At 39.7% G+C, this 18,738-nt stretch overlaps 1 protein-coding gene across 1 annotated transcript in view; it reads right to left on the reverse strand.

Moving 5' to 3' along the window:
- Positions 1–18,738, reverse strand: part of LOC149257620 (leucine carboxyl methyltransferase 1 homolog) — a 320,644-nt gene that overhangs the window by 264,497 nt on the left and 37,409 nt on the right. Inside the window, exons 2-3 of the mRNA XM_089414464.1 lie at positions 3,784–3,872; positions 3,540–3,682 (exon numbers count right to left, since the gene is read on the reverse strand). Coding sequence (XP_089270590.1) covers positions 3,540–3,682; positions 3,784–3,872 — 232 coding nt within the window. The remainder of the gene's footprint in view (positions 1–3,539; positions 3,683–3,783; positions 3,873–18,738) is intronic.

Below are 18,738 nucleotides of genomic sequence, written 5' to 3' on the forward strand. Positions count from 1 at the left end.
CTGGGGAGAGAAGCCCTGCCCAAATACTATGGACAAAGGTCTCCCAGTCTTCAGTGACTGCATTCAGGGCAGCCTGACCATGAACTCAGGATCTGGTGTAGACCCCACGGAAGTCAATTGGTCTCGAATCCCTTGCAACCTGAAGAGGAATGGATCGATTTCTTCTCCCTTCTGCATCTGGTACTGTCTTAGCTGATTCTCCAGCAGCATCTTCCGTTGAACGGAAGTTCCCTCGTACAAGATGGTCAAAGCCTCCCACATCTCCCTTGTTGTGTCCTTTTCAGCAATATGTGGGACCACATGATCCTTGACCCCGTCCAAAATCATGCACTTAGCCTTCGCTTGGGCCTCCTCGTACTTCTTCAGAGGATCAGCATCGACTGGAACAGCAACCGTCTTCAAGGCATAATCCTTGATGCGATTCTTGTCCAAGAATGCTAGGATCCTAGCCTTCCAGATGACAAAGTTGGATGCTCCATCCAATCTGTCCTAATCCCTCAATCCATTGACTACCATCTCTGCTCAAACAAGTATAGAATTGGTTCTCTTCTCCCTTTCTTGCTGCTGCCCCAACAAGACTCGGATCCGGATTTCTTTGGCACTAGAAATCCTCTAAGGAACAAGCTCCTCGTCTCTTAGAAGCTTCTCACCCATATTTTTATTAATACCCATTAATATTTTTATTTTCCTAAGTTTAAACTTAGAAACCTCATTAAAAATATTAATTATTTTAATAACTCACAATCTGGGTGGAATTTCTCCAAACGATTTCTGGGTCTTGGAGATCTCATGTGTTCTATCCCCTCCACAAAATTTCGGAGCTAGAGCACATCCGATGCTACCCAAAATCAACATTTCCATTTGTTCATTATGGGAATGAGTCAATTGTGCATGACATCCCTATCCAGCTATGAGGTGAGTTTATTGATTGCCCTGTGGTTGAAAATGAAGTACATTCGTGTGAGCTGTAGATGTGGTTATAGCAGATTTTGTCTTGCACATATAAACAAAATCTTGTGTTTAATGCTAGACTATGACATTATTAATTATATTATTATAAGAAGCACTATGGCTTTATCATATAAAGATGTCAGCTCACACCAGCAAGGCAATAATACAGCCTTAGAAACAGATCAGCAGGAGGCCCGTGAACAGCTATATATGTTCTCAAATGACTGGCGGAACATAATTGTGAACTTGGTTACAGAGCAAAGCATATTTTGAAGTTTGCAAAAGGTATTTATAAAGGTCAATGGGAGGTCTCAGTACGTTACAGGTATTGTTCAAAGAGAATGTTTATAAAAGAAGAAACTCAAGCACTAAAAAGTGAGGAGTAAGAAATAGTTGTGGTGATTAAATTTCTACAATTGTTGACTTTGGACTAAATGAACACAGGCAGAAGTTACGTGAGACATTAGATAAGTCATAGCTGATCCTTAGAGACAAAGAAAATACAAAATTTGAATTGTATTCAAAGGGAAAAAGTGTGTATGACAACTGTTTAACTGTTAACATATGTGACAGAGTTGACCAAGATTTGTGGGCAGTTGACAGGCTCTTGGGGAATAGCTCCAACAGAGTCAAATTTAAAGGAGGAGAATCAGTATGATCCAGATATTCGAGGAAAAATATCAGCAGTCGGGCAAGTATTTAACATTCATATGTGATGACACGTGGAAATGGTAAATGGGCCTCAAGTTCACCTTGGGTCAGGTGGAGTTCCTGACATGTCTCCCAGTGACGACTTGTTGAGCTGGTGACCTAGGACTAGTGGGTGACTAGTTCCTCCTTAGATGCTGATGCAGGGATGTTTTCCTCATGGTTCTAGTATTGAACATGAGGTGGATGGATTCATCAACATAGCTTAAGATCATTCAACCTTTTCTTGGAATGGAGAAATTGTATTCATCATATGTACATCTGTGGAAGTCAAAAAGAAATACATCCCTGGCTAAGAGAGAGTGTTGAAAATACGTAGCTGCGGTCGGTATTTAAATCAACAAAATCAAAGAGAAATAAAATTACATTTTATTATTTATGTAGGCTCCAAAACTGGCAGGTCAGCCCCACCACCTGAAGGGGTTTGACCCTTGATCAAAACCCACATGATTGGACATGTATATATTGACATTTGACCCTCCTCATTTGATCATCATCTCAACAACTCGGATCACAAAGAATACTTCTGTTCACACGTGCGAAGAAGGAAGAAAACTAAAGTTGACCACTGAAATTTCTGGGCTGAAGTTTGACTCGTTGACCAGCATTGACTTGGCATTTTCTGGGCTGCTTTGACCAAATCTTTGACTGGCTATTGGACCAAATCTCTTGAGATCTTTGACTGAACAGCTGACTGAATTTCTGGGCAAAGTATCGGATGTTCGCAGAAACTGTTTGACCAGCATTGAATGCAGGTCAAATATGGAAGTTTGACCAAATTTCTCTGAGTTGCAGGGCCAAAATTCGGTGTCCTTGACCGCAGTTGAACAGAAGCAGCAGAAGCCAAAATTCAGCCTGTTGACCAAGTTTGAATTGCTGAACAGAAGTTTGACTTTCTCTCTCCTTTGACCAGATTTGACTTGGAAAGTGGTATGGTTAATTTGACTATATTTTACTGGAAATTTAGATGTACAAATTGATTGAATTGGACAATTTTTCCTAAAAAAAGGTTGCTGGGTTTTTCCCCTGGTTTGGGGTTTTCCCGGGGTAAATTTTGTGTCTCTTGTGCATCTTTATTTTACTGTGATCTCTACTGCCCTATTGCATTTATGGTTGAAATTTTCTGAAGTGTAATTGCTTAATGATTGGAAATTTGCTAAGAAGATAAATTGTATCATTGGAAGTAATTATCTCGCAGAAAATTGTGTTTGTCTTAATTGCACTTAAAACCAACAATTGTGGCCCATTTTTTTGACGTGTACATATTTCTGACCAAATAATAATCAGAGGCATTTCATCCCATAAAAATAAATTCCAATCAAGATTTCCAAATCTTAAAACTTTTCCAAAAATGGGCTATATCTAGTTCATTGCAAAGATTTTCTGTTTCTAGAATAGTATCCTTCTTTATCTCTGAGAAGAAATATCAATAATTGATTTAATTCCAAAGAAGAAAAGGAAAATGCATTCTATTTAACAATTAAATCAGCAAAAGAAATGCCAGCAAAGTTAGACAACCTCAGCTCCAATGTTATTTTAGAATTTTGCAATGATACATTGCTAGTGATACATAGAGATATATATAGAACCATCTAACAGAAAGGAGGTCTATGATAACTCTAACAAGTAAAACCAGTTTGTTAGATCTAAGACTTTTGTGATCCATATTGTAGATAAATGTCTTTTGGATTAATCACATCATTCGGATTGGGTCGACGTTTCGAAAGACATTTATCTACAAGATAAATCATTACAAAGAACACTCCATAATAGACTCTAAGGCTCACTAATAACCATAGATCTAAATACCAAATAATAATTTCCAAACATAGAGCTATTCTTCTTATCATCGTGATTTCGCTATGAGTGGAGTTCCAAACCTGAAGTTGGAAGAAAGTTGTGTCAAAGCCAGCTCCAAGAGAAATTACTTGCTTTTTCAAAGGGGTGCCCTCAATAGTTTGTGCTCCATCTTCAAGAAACTGAAGGAGTAACTTCCGTAAAGCAGCCCATCGTGCATAGTAACCTTGATATTTGCCGATTTGCATACCAAATACAGAAATGATTGTTAACCTTCACATGTTTCTCAATAGGTGAATAAACCAAAAAGACCATTGAAACACATACCACGATTAATAATTGGGGATCTTTTCACTGGTCTTCTAACAAAAAACTGAACATAGTTGTCATTTATATAGCCCTTTTTGGCACATGATCTGTATAATAAGATGAAAATCAGAATTTGTTAGTTGACACTCAACAAATCAGCGATATCAACTTTTACTTCACTTGCGGAGGATCAAAACACGAAGATTCAAAGCAGGATAACAGATCAATGATGTTGTTATCATTCATAAAACATGTTCAAAGACAGAATACTCAAATTTAAAAACAATCAAGAGCTTGCAAATTACAATTCAAGAAAAAGGAATATTTTGAGAGAGAATCTGGATCAGGGTTGATGTTATTTTGATATAAATTAAGGAAATAAAAAATCTAAACAAGCAGATAGAAAAAGCATCAACGTTGCGAGGGATTGTGAGACCATTACCAAGCAAAACCTGGGTCTGGGGCTGCCTCACATATCATATCACACTACACTATATCATCTCATCTCTTCTCATATCTATCATATCATATTTGTGAATTTATATATATCTGTAAGTTGTCAATGTGACAGAACAGTTGAATTTTGAAAGTCATGTATGAACTTAAAAAGCATATCAATGATGATTGATGATATAATATATTTCATCGGAAATACATACTGAGATTTGAGATGACAAAATAGTACAATTTCATGACAAGAAGTAATCTATTACAATGCTACATAATTATATGTTTCATAAATTTTAAACTGCTAAGAATAATATTGAAACCAAAAGATTTAACATAAAAACTTAAATTATTCAAAAACAACTAAAAGACTGAACTACTTAACTACTTATCAATCTAAGTGCCAGTGGATCCTATCATTTGAAAGTGCATCCTCTAGATCCTTGATCAATATGCTTTTTAAGTAGTCATCATCTCAAGTACTAGTTCATCTGTGAGACCTATAACAGTAGGCAACTCAACATCGAAATCTAGTTCAATGACAATCTCCTCACTTTCACTTATAGCATTACAAATTGGTCCTATTTTGATGAGCAAAGTAGTCTAGGACTTTAGGGCGTTTACACTCATCATCTTCGTATTGATCAAGTGTGTCAAGTGAGATCTTCCTGTACCACACTGTTGTATCATGCATATTTTTTTCTTTTGTTAATATAAGTTGCATTTTCAAAAAAAACGAAAAAATAGTCTTAGTTTATGTTTCTTTGTACTTGTCCTCTGATATTGTCAAGTGAGATCTGTCGGCAACTCAAGATGGAAATCTCATTCAATCTCCTCATTTTCACATATAGCATTACAAATTGGTCCTATATAGGACTTTAGAGTGTTACACTTTTCATATTTGTATATATCTAGTATGTCAAGTGAGATCTGCCAGTACCGTACAATTGTGTGTGTGTGTGTATATATATATATATAATTAATATATATATCAGAACCGAACCAGTGATCAAACAGTAAAACCCTCTGAACGGGGAGCCGATCAGAACCAGACTGGAACCGGTAAAAAACGGACCAAAAAACCAGTTGACCAAAAACACACAAAATATTCAAATTCAAAAGAAAAACATATATGTTCATGTGCATCCATATGAATCGAAATCATTTATGCACAAATAAGCAAAAGCTCTCATTTATATAGCATGTAAGGTGCACATGAACAAAACAGCATAGAGTGCAATCCGTCTCTTAACCAAAAATACATCAACAAACAGGCTCTAGATGGCCTCTAACATGCCAAAAAAATCATGCTACAATAAATGCCTATCTATCATCAAAATCATTCCCTATATTGGGATTTTCATCATCAATATCACCCTCTAGGCATTCAAATAAGATAGAAAAAACATAACATGTCAAGTCAAGATTTGTTTGAGTGATGGGTGCATTTTTAGTAGGGCCATGATAGAGGAGTTCGACAACCAATGCCACTAACATCAAGGTACATAGAGGGTTGGTGCTCTTGATTAAATACTAGTTCCATACCCTCGTACATGACCAAATCTAATGGAAACATTGCAATCCCCCCAATCCTGAAATCCTGATAAACTGTTAATTTTGTTGGATTTTGAGTAAGATCTAAAATTTTACTTTCTCCATATGAAATCCAATGAGGTCGGAACCACTCTCAAACATCCTGAGTCATTTCCCCCTCTAGATTTGCTTCTTCAATATTAAATTTTATTATTTTTGTATTACTGACTTCGGCCTCTAAGGGTGAAACTTCATTTTCTACACAGTGATCATTGTATAAGACGAAAGAGTCCATGTTTGAATGTACTAAATAGAGGAGATAATTGTTAGGCTTATCTTGACTACTGACCATGTACTTCATGAGTGTTTCCCTATAAAGTCTTCTAGGTTGGCCAAACACAGGAATGGTGGCATAAGTCATATCCATCTGCAAAGTGCCTTGCAGCTTTGCCCCCCATGATCTAGACAGTAGCATCCCATACTTTGGAGGTATGTTTGCTACTACGATGTCCATGACTAGACTCTTAGCAGGTATCTGAACTAGAGTGACACATAAATCTTTTATCAGACCAAGACATCTAACTTTGTTTGAATCAAAAGAGTACAAGTCTTTGTATGGTCTGGTGATGTCTAACCCTAATTTCTCCATGATAGCTATGGGCATCAAATTGTGAGAGGCTCCAGAGTCAAGCATTGCATTGTGTAGGATTTTATCATGGATGTTCAAGCTTATGTAGAAAGGTGGAACAATGCCATCTTGAGGCTTACCCTCAACTTCGGGTCCAAACAAGAGTTCAAGATGGTCATCAGTCAAATTGACTGTGTCTAACCCTTCTCCTATTTTTAAGGCTTTCATGACTTGAGTCTTGTACATCAATTTTGTTAAAGGAATGGGAATCTTTACCTTAGCCAATTCAGTTTCCATATTAAAAGATGTCTGAGATCTATCACTTTCCTTGACATTTACATCAAGTTTTTTAGAAATTTCTTTTTGAGAATCAAGTTTTGGTTGACTAGAGGAAGGGGCATCATTTTGAGTTTTACTGGAAGAAGTTCCAATGGCCTTTTTGCTTCTTAAGTTGTATTGTTTACGCACCTCCATAATGGCATTTTGATACCCTTGTTTATAATCTTCTTATTCTAATGGGAGCTCTTCTGGTTGAGAGACCAAAAATTGTCTTTCTCTTCTTTGGTCAAGAATATGTGATCTATCTCACTTTCTTCAAATAGATTTATTTGATTTTCTTCTAGTTCTTCAGACAATTCAAGTTCTTCATCAGTGTAATTTTCCTAAAATGGAGGCCTCACTGGTTGCTGATCACCAGGGCCTCTTTGTTCCCTTTGTTTAATCTATGGTGGGTTTCTCCTAAAGTTGGGGTTTCAAATTTGAGGTCCTCCCTAGGGTTCTCTAGGGGGTGTTCTATCTACCACTGTCATCCTCTCCATCATTTTTTCCATAGTTTTAACTAGATTATCTAGTTTTGAATCTGATGAAGAGGAGGTAGGTTCCTCCTTGATAGTGACCCTTCTTTTTGTTTTCAATTTAGCTCTTTTGGCTAATAAATTAGCCTCTACCTTAACAGCATTGCTTTGCATCTCTTCAAGAGTGGTTGGGTCTCTTTCTCTTAATTGATAGGCCATGTCTACATCAAATCCTTCTGGAAAATGAATAAGGGCTAATCCTGGTGGGGGTTTTATAGCAACTGGAATGGCATTATAGACACAGTTAAACCTAGCACAATAATCTTCAACAGTCTCATTTGGAGCCCTCTTTAAGTTTTTGTATTCATTTAGAATTTGAAGGGGATTCTTTTTAGTTTCCCATCTAGTAAGAAAACTTTGGTGAAACTGAGGTAAATCAACTATGCTCCCAGCTGGTAATGCCCTATACCACTTCTTAACTTCTCCCATTAAACTCTGAGCAAACAACCTAATTTTAACATCATCATCATCGACTTCTTCTAAATCAGAGAAGTCATTCATTCTATCAATATGTTGTTGTGCTATCACAGGACTTGTACCATCAAATTGTGGCAATCTCTGAGCATAGTTCTGTGGCATAGCATTTAAAGGTGCTTGCAATGCCAAAGGAGCATATATGCCTGCCATGGCTAGTATGTGAGGTACAAACGGAACTACAATAGGTATGGGTATGGAAGGTATGAAAGGAGGTGTAATAATAGTTTGTTGTGTAGATGTAGGGATGGTAGGGATTGAAGATGAAATAGGTGTAGTGGTAGGGATTGAAGATGAAACAGTTGGGATGGTAATGGGAGTAATTACTGGAGAGGTAGTGGAAGTGAAAGAAAATCCTAGGGGAACAGAAACAGCAGGAGTTTGGAAAAGAGTGGTATGAACAAGGGAAATTTTGGATCGGGTGAAAAATTTAGGATACCAGTTTCTCAAGTTTTTCAAATTGTTTAATGGCATCATCATCGGGATCAGATTTATCAGCTTGAGGTTTTAAAATGTGAGGTTTGAATATATTCTCATCAACCACTGTTTGAGGTATCCAAGTATCTGACTTGGTTCTAAATAAACTATGCTCAAAAGCTAGATCCAACCCAATATCAACTTCATCTAAATTCTCAAAACCTACAGGGAGAGATTGAGCTTTAGATGGAGGGTTGTTACTTCCCTGGCTTTCAGTTGGGCTTTTCCTTCTAAGGATCAGTTCAGGGTTGTCTACAATCTGTGGGGGATTGGGATCTAGGTTGGCTCTAGTATGTATTCTTTTGGGAGCCAGATCTATTACAAAATATGTACAGTTATCAAACTTTATACACCCTTATGAATAACAGACAGTCTTAGCTCAAATTTTAGAAATGGAAATTTTAAGCACTGAGATGAATTTTACTTTTTTGGGAAACTTAAATATGAATCAAGTTTGTTCGTCCCCAATATGGTCGCCAGAATGTTAGCACTTTGTATTTCCTAAGACTGAAAGAAATACAAAGGTAACCACAAAACCACTTTGGAAGTTGGGATCTAGCCCTGCCAACTTCAGAGAGGGATCTCTCTTTCAGATTTAGATTTGTTTATATTGAGATATTAGGCTAGTTATGAAAGTTCAATGGTTTGGTTTTAGATTTGGTTTGGTTGTTTGGTTGATAATGTAACAGTACACCATTGGGTAATGGAGTCAATATACTTCGAATGGATTTATTTCAGCATTTACAAACAGATCTAATAAGGCAAGGTAGGCAGATTTATTGGATCTTATATGTTTGATGAGATGGAAAAAGAAGAAATGATTAAGTGTCCATTAAGCAGAGAGCAATTAAGAATTATATTGCTTAACTTCAGTAGAAAACATTGATATTGTTTTAAGCCAGAACAGGGTGCTTTTGAAACAAATCCTGAACTTAATTTTCTTTAAAACAATAGAGAAAAGAAACACATATGAAAAACAGAGAAAAAAACAATAACAAAAGAGAATATCACTTCACCAAAAAAATCTGACACATGAATCCTGAAAAAAACTTTTGTATTGCTGAAATGTGTCCATTGGAACTCTGTGGAACAACTTTACATCAATGGTCCTTTCTTTACATAAACATCAACCTCTACTACTTCGAATTATGAAGTACTTATAGAAAAATTATTTACAAAATATCTTGATGTCAAAAGATCAAGACAGAATCCTAAAATATCTAAAACAGATTACATAAATAGTACAAAAATTTAGGAATTCGGAACTGCTGGAGCTGTTGGCACTATTGTCGAGGATGGTTGTTGATGACTAGTCCCAAAAAGGTGTTGTCTTGTTGTCTGAGATGAAAAATGTTTCACTCAAGTAATTCACACAAGTGATCCCATCGATCTTCACTGGGGATAGAAAGTTTTATTAGCTTTCTATATGTTTCATCAACTTCGGTATATTTCTCAAAGGTAGGTTTGTTGATGAAAATATGTTTAATCTCATGTTTGATGATGAGATCAAAATCTAGAGCCTCCAAGAAAGCTTTGTATGTCATACTTGTGAAAATTTGCTGCAATAATTGATTTATTTCTCCTACTTATTTATAATAAGTTATTCACCAATACTTCAGTAAATACCAAAATAAATGCAGTCGCAGACTTCACAATTTAGGAACTGAAAATTAAAAGGCAAGAGAAACATCAGCATATGAACAATCACATTGACACATTTGTTTTTGGACAGTCGTCCCCAGAAAAACCCAATGTGGGAAAACTGGTGCAGCAGACCTGAGGATTCTTATTAATGGCAGTAAATATCTTAATACAATTTGGATGCCCTAGAAAAAAAACGATAATCCACTCAGAGAAGGTAACTGAGAATTCTCTCACACTAATTTTGGAGATTTTGTTCTTTCCCTAGCCCGTTGCACAATCCCTGTGTGAGCCTACGCAGGCTCTGCATGATTTTTGCGTGGAGGCTCCCTCTGACTGCGTCAACCTGGACTACTGCTGAGAAATCGAGATTTCTCCTACCAATCAACTACTTCTCTTCCCAGCACTGAACTCTGCTCTTCCCCATCACTTTTGCGTCAACCTCCTCCAGGTTCTGCGCTGATCCTCTGCATCAATCTCCTTCAGTTGTTGCACTATCCCTTCTTGGACCAGCGCTGGCTCTATTATCCTTCTCTATGTATTCACTAGAATTGGAAATCACTTCCTTCCAGTGTTGCCTCTGATCCTCACCGCTTGACCATTGGTTCGAATTCATTAGCAAACCCTGCCCTAGGAAAATCGAACTAACTGATGTGGTCTCGATAGACTACATGATGAGATGGGTTGGGAGTTCTGGAGGATCAACGGTGAACTTGGTGCACTTCAGTATGTTGTGTGGCGTTTGTAGATTGTGGACTTCCTATGTCTTGTAATGGATGGTTGGGACAGCTTGAGAGTTTCTTTGGCATGGACAAGATCAGGTTGATCGAGATGGCTTCATGTGATGGACTGCAAGTTGGCAGGCTGGAGTCTTCATCGGATCGTGATGTTGCATATCCGAGAGTGGAGGATTTGTACGAGTGGTATTTGATCCAGGAGGATGAGTGCTTGTAGTTCTGAGTCAGTGGAGATCGTGTAGGCTCAAAGGGAGTCTAGCCTCAGAGGGAGTAGCTCTATGGAGGTTCGAGATGATCAACTTCGGATGTGATGAGGCAGAGGCACTACCGAGATTGTTGGATTCACTCTACAGGGTATGCTGCAGTGATGGATGCTAGATGGGCTCGTGTCATCAGAGATGATGATGGTTACTTCCTAGTCTTGGACGTACCTCCCTCACTAAGAGGGAGTGTTGATTTGTGTAGCTTGGGAGGTACTCCAAGCCCTAGTGTTCAAGGGTTTGACGTCAAAGCACCACAAGTAGGCTTGTGGGCTTAGAACCCAAGCTTGGGATTTTGCACCCAACTATGTTTGGGGCAATTTCGAAAGCACATTTCTACATGTGATGGCATGAGACGATAGAGGACGGAAATGAGAATCCAACGCTTCGAGAATCGTCGAATTTTGAGTTGTAGAAGTGGAGAAATGAATTTTTGAAGTTGACTAGTAATTATTGGTTTTCAAGTCATGTAGGCTTGAAGTAAAATTTAGCCAATAGATGTGTCTCTTCACTAATTTGTTGAAACCCCTTTATTGGCTATAAATAGAGGGTGAATTGGAGTCATAAAGACATCCATCTTGTGCAACACATATACATAAAAGAGGAACTCGTTGGAGGAGAATGGAAGCTCGGATTCCATACCTTGATTGGGTCACAGATAGAGGACAGGATAGTGTGGAGAAGAGGCAACGTGGGAGCTTCTTGGTGGTTGTTTTGGGTTCTGTTTTGTCTTACCGGGAGGCCGAGTTAAGCAAGGGCAAAGGCAAGTATGTTGGGCAATGTTTTAGGGGCAGGAAACTACCTAAATTGTTGGCCAGCTGCTATAGGTTTGTTGTGTGCTAGGTCGCAAGCCATAGCACAGTAGCAAAGGGTGCGGAGAAGGGTTTCGAAGGGCTGGTATAAGCCTACAACAGCATCATGGTAGAGGAGGGGTCTTCTAAGACTAGGCCAATAATTTTGGGAGGCTGCTAAGGGTTGTTCAGGGGTCGGTTAGTGGTTGTTGCAGCCTGCAAAGTATGCCCTAAACAGTGATAGTCAAGGGCAGCGAGAGGACAACAGAATTGGAGCGAAAGTTTGAGGTGTGTTGGGTCAAAGACTTTGACTAGTGCTTGGATCAGCTGATGGGCAGCTTGAGGAGGCCTTATGAGTTGTTTGGAGGAGCCCACGTGGATTGTTGGGTAGCCTACCAAGCAACCAAGGTGACAGCAGGCACATCAAGAGAGAGGCAAGAGGACAACAGCAAGGAGTGTTGCAGAGGTTCCCTTGGATGATGAGTTGATGGTGTCCTACGTGAAGGACATATTGGTGTGCCTAGATTTGCGCAATAGCTCCTCTATTGCGGAGCAAAGGGCGGGTTGGAGAAGTCTGTTGGCAGCCATGTATAAGGGTCTCCTAAGTGTGGGGATGCCCTAACTAGGAGCAGATGCTACAATGTGGACTTGGTCTCTCATGGACTGTTGGAGGGCAACGTGAGAGAAGACCAAGTGTGGATGTGATTGGGCACTTATGGTCTGTTGGAGGACAGCGTGATAGTGTCCAAGTTAGAGCCCGGTGAGCAACACCTTGATGGACAAAGGTAGTTGCAAGAGAGGCAGTTGTTGAGCTCAAGGGTTGACGAACCAGAGGAGCAGTTGTGGAGCCCGAGACTTGTGTGTGGAGAAGGACTTCTACAGCAGATGATGGGCAATCCTCCTAGCCCGTGTTCATTGTGGGAGATGGACATCTTACAGTGATAGGTGGCAGCCCTCCATGCCCTATGTTGGTCTTCATCGGTGCAGCGCAGGAAGACCATAGTGGGTTGAAGTCCCTGAGTAGCTGAGGAGCAGCAGTGGGCAGATTGAGAGTTGTTCACAAGTGGAGTTGTGAACAACTCGACAAGAGTCTCAATGTGTTGTGGCCTTGATGGACTAAGGCACAACTAGAGAGCAGATTGGATAGCTGAGATTCAGTGGCCAAATGGACTTGGAGCATTGATAGAGGTAGGAGCTGTAGATCAGGAGCCGAAGGACCGGGCAGGTACAGGGTACGACCAAGAGGAGCTGAGAGAACGCACTACATCAACCAAATGGTCAGAGTATCTTGTTGAGGGTAGATTGGTTGTCGATGGATTGACACCAAGCCCCAGTTGTGTGTTGTACTAGTGGATGTGTGAACGTGTAACTAGGTTCGGTCTTCATAAATATGAAATGTACTTTTGATTCTTATATATTGTAAATGAAAGAAAATTATTATTATTATTTTTGGAGCATGGGTTTCATGCTCAAGGTATTTTATTTTAGAGGTCAAGCAACCATTGAGTGCTTCTAGGGTTTGTCCTAGGTCAAGAAGTCAAAAGAGTCATTATCATATATTGAAGACCCCATCGGGCACATTGTAATTTGTAAAAAGAATTATTTTTGTATTTAAAATTGTCAGAATACTCTCCAAGACCAAGTCGACCTGGAAGTTAAGAAGTCAGCCTATTTTGTGGAGCCACGTCCACCTTAGAAGCCTATGTAAAGGACGGATCTCGACTTCCTTTGGACACACATTCACTTCTCATCGTCTAAGCGAAGGAGAAGAGCAAGAAGGCTAGCGAAGAAGGAGAAGGATGAAGGAAGAAGTTTTTGGGCTAATTCTCTCTCACACGTGCAAAGAAGAAGAGTTAGGGTTTGCTGCTTCAAGGTCGAAATTCTCAAGTTGCTGGAAGAAGAGCCTATTAGGCCACCTTCTAGCCCTAGACAAGGAAGAAAGCCAAGCGAAGTTGTTGGGAGGTCTTGGAAGGCTAAATTTTGCTTGCACGTGTGGATGCAGTAGCTATTGCAGGGGGCCTAAAATTTGACACTTGCAGTAGAGGCCGAAATTCTGTAGTTGGAGGTCGAACTTGTGCTACTAGAAGAGATTTGACTGGGTTTGACTTGGACAAGTGAAGCACATCATCAAGAAAGTCGGACTTGATCTTGGAAGGGTATTGGTCTTGGTCTAGAGGTCTTGGAATTTTTCAACTGAAGAATCTATAAGAAGAGAAGAGATTTATAGGTTTTCCTCTCAGGTGGAGAGGTTTTGGCCTTGTGTAAAATTTTGATGATGCGTTCTTTGCTTTGAACAATTACTTCAATGTCTCATATTAGCCCATTTACAATTCTAATTTAGATCCATTAGCAATCATATAATCCATAATCACATTGATAGTAATTGAAGAAAGAACATAGACGATAAATGCAGAGGACAAGCTAAGACAAGAGAACACATATATTGTCTCAAGCCAGGAAAAAACCCCAAGACGGGGAAAACCCTTAATCGACCTTCTTTATTATTAATATCAAATGTTCAGAGAAAGAGAGAGAGAGAGTACAATCATAGTCAAAGTAGACTTGCCAATACTATTGTCCAGATACTGAGAAGAGAGCCCAGTTTAACATTGTCCAAACATAGAGGAGATAGCCCAGTCAAATTCAGTCTTCAGTCCTAACTAGAGATCAATGATGATCAAGGCAGCTACAAACTTGACTTGATCCAATATCAATAAATGTGGCCTCTTGCACTGAAGATAAGACACCCAAAACAGGTTGAATCTCAACAGACATACAATTTTGGTTAGGGCACATATTAGCCCTAACTTACAGAAGCAACCCTGTGAAATCACCCTCAAAGTACTTCGCTCTTCCTTGTTGTAGGTGCGATCCAGGCTAGGCTAAAACATAGGCATCATATCCTTCATGTAACATATGTTGAAACCCTGTAATATTCATAGAGAGACTGCGGCCTACAATAGAAAAAAACGCAGTCCAGAATAGCCCTTAAACACATATTGCATAAGACTAGACTTCCTCTAAGCAACCTCGGCCTCCTACCTGAAGAACTCGGCTCACGAAGAAGACCAAACAAATCCCAAACTAGCTACCTTCGCTGGATATCACCATCTTTTGCGGCCATTTCAGAGAAAATGGATGTGCCGAAATGAGGGTGGAGGCACCTCTATTTATACAATTTGGTGAGGTTGAAGAGACGTGACCTTTGGGTTTAATGAGCCAACATAAAGGAGAGGTCGACCCTGAAATTTTGCATAAATTCAAAAACCCATTTCTCCTTGTCCAAATTTGACGATCTTTATATCGATTTTGGTCCTCTCAAAGAGAGGAATTCAATGTTGCAATTATCTTCCCCAAAGGAGCTGTCCAAAGTGGAATTTGGCCCTAGTTTCCAATTTTAACACTCCCTCTCAACTAGGGAGAATTCCGCTTGTCAATCCATCCATCATCATTGATCATCATGCCATCCTGTCGTCATGAACCATTTCTGTGTTGATTTGTGGTAGCATCGGATGTGCTCTAGCCATGAAAATTGGTGGAGAGGCTAAAGCACATGAGATCTCCAAGACCTGAAAATGGTTTGGGGAAATTCCACCCGGTTAGAGAGATATTAAAATAATTAATATTTTTAATGGAGTTCCTAAGTCTAAACTTAGGAAAATTAAAATATTAATGGGTATTAATATAAAACTGGGTGATTAATAGCCAAATCTAATCTTAGCCGTTGATTAGAGACTTAATCTCGATCATTGAAGATTCAACAGGAAAAGTATAAGAAAAGGCTTGAGGGTCAGTTGGAGACACACCAAGATTGATCAATCAATTCGATTTTCTGGAGCGGGATTTGCTGAGAGAAATCGAACAAGTGATCTGAGTTGCAACGAGGGGCAGCGAGTACATAGCAGAGAAGCAGAGATAGTGCCAGAGGGCCAGCGCAGTGATTGAGGAGGCTACACAGAGCCAACAAGAGCCATGCAAAAGGCCAGAGAGACTGCGCAAAGCTAGCAGGGTCTGCGTGGGTGACGCAGAAGGCCAGAGAGTTGATGTAGAAGGGCAGAGGGTTGACGCAGGGGGTTCCAGAGCTACGCAGAGGCTAGAAGGGCTGACACAGAGCCTTGAAGAAGCGTTAGAAGGATTTTCGTGGGGCAAACTTGTTGAATATCTGCTTCCGAAGAGAGGTATTACTGCTAGATAGAAATCTCTGTTGGGTGAGCTAGTTTGGCACCCTAGTTGTACTCAAAAAAGTTGCTTAATAATAAAACCCTCAGGAGTCAGAACTGCGACACCGATTTTCCTACATTGGGTTTTTCCAAGGACGATTGTCCAAAAATAACGGTGTCCCTTGTGTGTTTGTCTATTATTTCAGTTGATGATCTATATATGAGTTGAGACTGCATTTGTGTTTAATTTCAGTATTTATATGGTTAAATAACTTGTTAAGGAATAAACAAGTAGGTGAAATAAACAAGATAATGCAGGAAGAAGTTCTGACGTGTTAGACTTAGAAATTTCAACATTTTGTATCTTATCTTTGCTCTGCTCTACTCCACTGAACAATGATATGAATAATAAAGAAGAAACGATCGAGAGTGAGTCACAAGACCTTGCCACTCTCCACTAACAAAAGTCAATTCACATAACCAAAGGGTGAATTCCAATCGCACTTGATCCCAAGTGATCAAGTTGAAGAAACATCATTTATCCTAGACATAGGGAGTAGGGCAGTACACGATGCGTCCATCGGTATTGCTATTGTCTGTTGATTTGGGGTGGCATCGGATGTGCTCTAGCCACGAAAATTGGTGGAAAGGCTAAAGCACATGAGATCTCCAAGACCCAGAAATGGTTGGGGCAGATTCTAAACAGTTTGGGAGATATTAAAATAATTAATATTTTTACTGGAGTTCCTAAGTCTAAACTTAGGAAAAATAAAATATTAATGGGTATTAATATAAAACTGTGTTAGAAGAGTCCAAAAGTCATGGATCAAGCCAAATCTAATCTTAGCCGCTGATTAGAGATTTAATCTCAGTCGTTGATGGACCAACGAGAAAAGTATAAGAAGAGGCTTGAGGGTCAGTTGGAGGACACACTGAAGGAGACCAGTCAGTTTGATTTCTGGAGCGGAGTTAGCTAAGAAATTCGAACTGGTGGTCTGGACAGCAGCATGATGCAGCAAGTACGGAATAGAGAGTCGAGATCAACAACAGAAGACCAGCGCAGAGGCAGGAGAGGCAGCAGAAGACTACAAAGTCACTAAAGGGCCTGCGTGGGTGATGTAGAGAGGCCCAGGGCTGACGCAGAGTGTCTAGGAGCTACATAGAGGTTAGCCAAGCTGACGCTGGGACTGGGAGAAGTGCTAGAGAATTTTTCTCTCTGTTGGGTAAGCCAGTTTGGCACCCGGTTGTACTGAAGAATTGCTAAATAATAAAATCCTCCCTTGCTGCACCGGTTTTCCCACATTGGGTTTTTCCGGGGACTGTTGTCCAAAATATCTGTGTCGATGTGTTGATTCTTGTGCATGTGTTTGTTTCTGTATTATTGTGTGATATCTGCAGCAAAATTTATTTTAATGTTTATTGAAGGAATTTCATAAATAACTTATTGGAAATAAGTAGGCAAAGTAAATCAGATGTTGCAGTGATAGAATTTTCACATGGTATCAGAGCAAGTAATCAGAGACAAGACGGGAAAATCAGTTATGGGTCAAGACCATGATGTAGAGGCATCCACGTCAGGCGACTCACAAAGATTTTCAGAAAATTGCACAAGAGAAAGAGATTTTGATTTCTCTGTGTTAGCTTCCAGGCTGGAAGAAGAAGTGGCTTGTATGACTAGTTTTGCATCATCAGAAGTATGGTATATAGACAATGGAGCCTCTTGGCATATGACGGGAATCAGGGAATGTTTCTCAGAGTATCAACAAGAAAAGATGAACTTCCAGATCACCATGGGGAACAAGGCAAAGTGTACTTCAATAGGGAAGGGTACCAAAGTTTTTCAAACAGAATCAGGGGAACGATTCCCTGCTACAAATGAGCTGCATGTACCAGGATTGGGGATGAACTTACTTTCCGTGTCACAACTTCAAGGCAAGGGCTATGATGTCTACTTCATTGAGGAGAAGGTATACGTCAAACACCCGAGCTGGAAAAAGAAAGTGCAGATCGGGATCAAAAGTAATAGGTTGTATAGATTACAACTAGAATCACCAATGGCACTAATAGGCAGTCATGGAGACAAGGACTTGAAAGAACTATGGCACAGAGGAATGAGACATTTGCACCATGGGGCTCTGAGAATTCTCAGGAGCACTGTAACAGGAGTTCCGAATCATAGTACGGAACGAGATGATGTATGCAGAGAATGTGCTCTAGGAAAGTATTCCAAGGCAGCGTTTCCTAGGAGTAAACACAGGGCCAAGAGTGTACTAGGATTGATACACTCAGATATCTGTGGACCTATGTCCACCAAAGCTCTTAGTGGTGTCGAGTATTTCTTTACCTTCATTGATGACCACTCAAGGAAAACTTGGATTTATTTTTTGAAAACCAAGGACGAGGTTTTATGTCGATTCAAAGACTTCAAGGCTCTGGTGGAGAATCTGACTGGGAAGAAAAGTTTTGCGCTCAAATAATGGTGGAGAGTATGTCGATAAGGACTTCACTAATTTTTGCGCTAATGAGGGCATCAAAAGAGAGTGGACAGCTCCTTACAATCCGGAGCAGAATGGAATAGCAAAAAGGAAGAACAGGACTATCGTAGAACCAGCTAGGGCCATGATGCATGATCGGGATATGCCAAAATTCCTGTGGGTAGAAGCATGCAACACAACAGTCTATGTTCAAAACAAGACTCCTCATCAGGCATTGGGCAAGATTACTCCAGAAAAAGTTTTCACAGGGAAGTCGTCGGAAGTCAGTGATTTCAGGATATATGGGAGTTTAGCATATTGTCGCATACCCGAGGAAAAGAGAAAAAAGTTGGATCAAACTGCGGAAAAGGGATATCTAGTGGGATATAGCGAGAACGCTAAGGCATACAGAGTCTATCTTCCAAGGAGCAGGAAGGTAGTAGTTCGACAAGATGTAAAGTTCATGGAGGACAGGGCTTTCAGAAAATCTCGTGAGA

The sequence above is a fragment of the Pinus tabuliformis genome, chromosome 6 (assembly GCF_031772625.1).
Source record: "Pinus tabuliformis cultivar Carrire ecotype Pingquan chromosome 6, CPIR1, whole genome shotgun sequence".
Classification (NCBI taxonomy): domain Eukaryota; kingdom Viridiplantae; phylum Streptophyta; class Pinopsida; order Pinales; family Pinaceae; genus Pinus; species Pinus tabuliformis.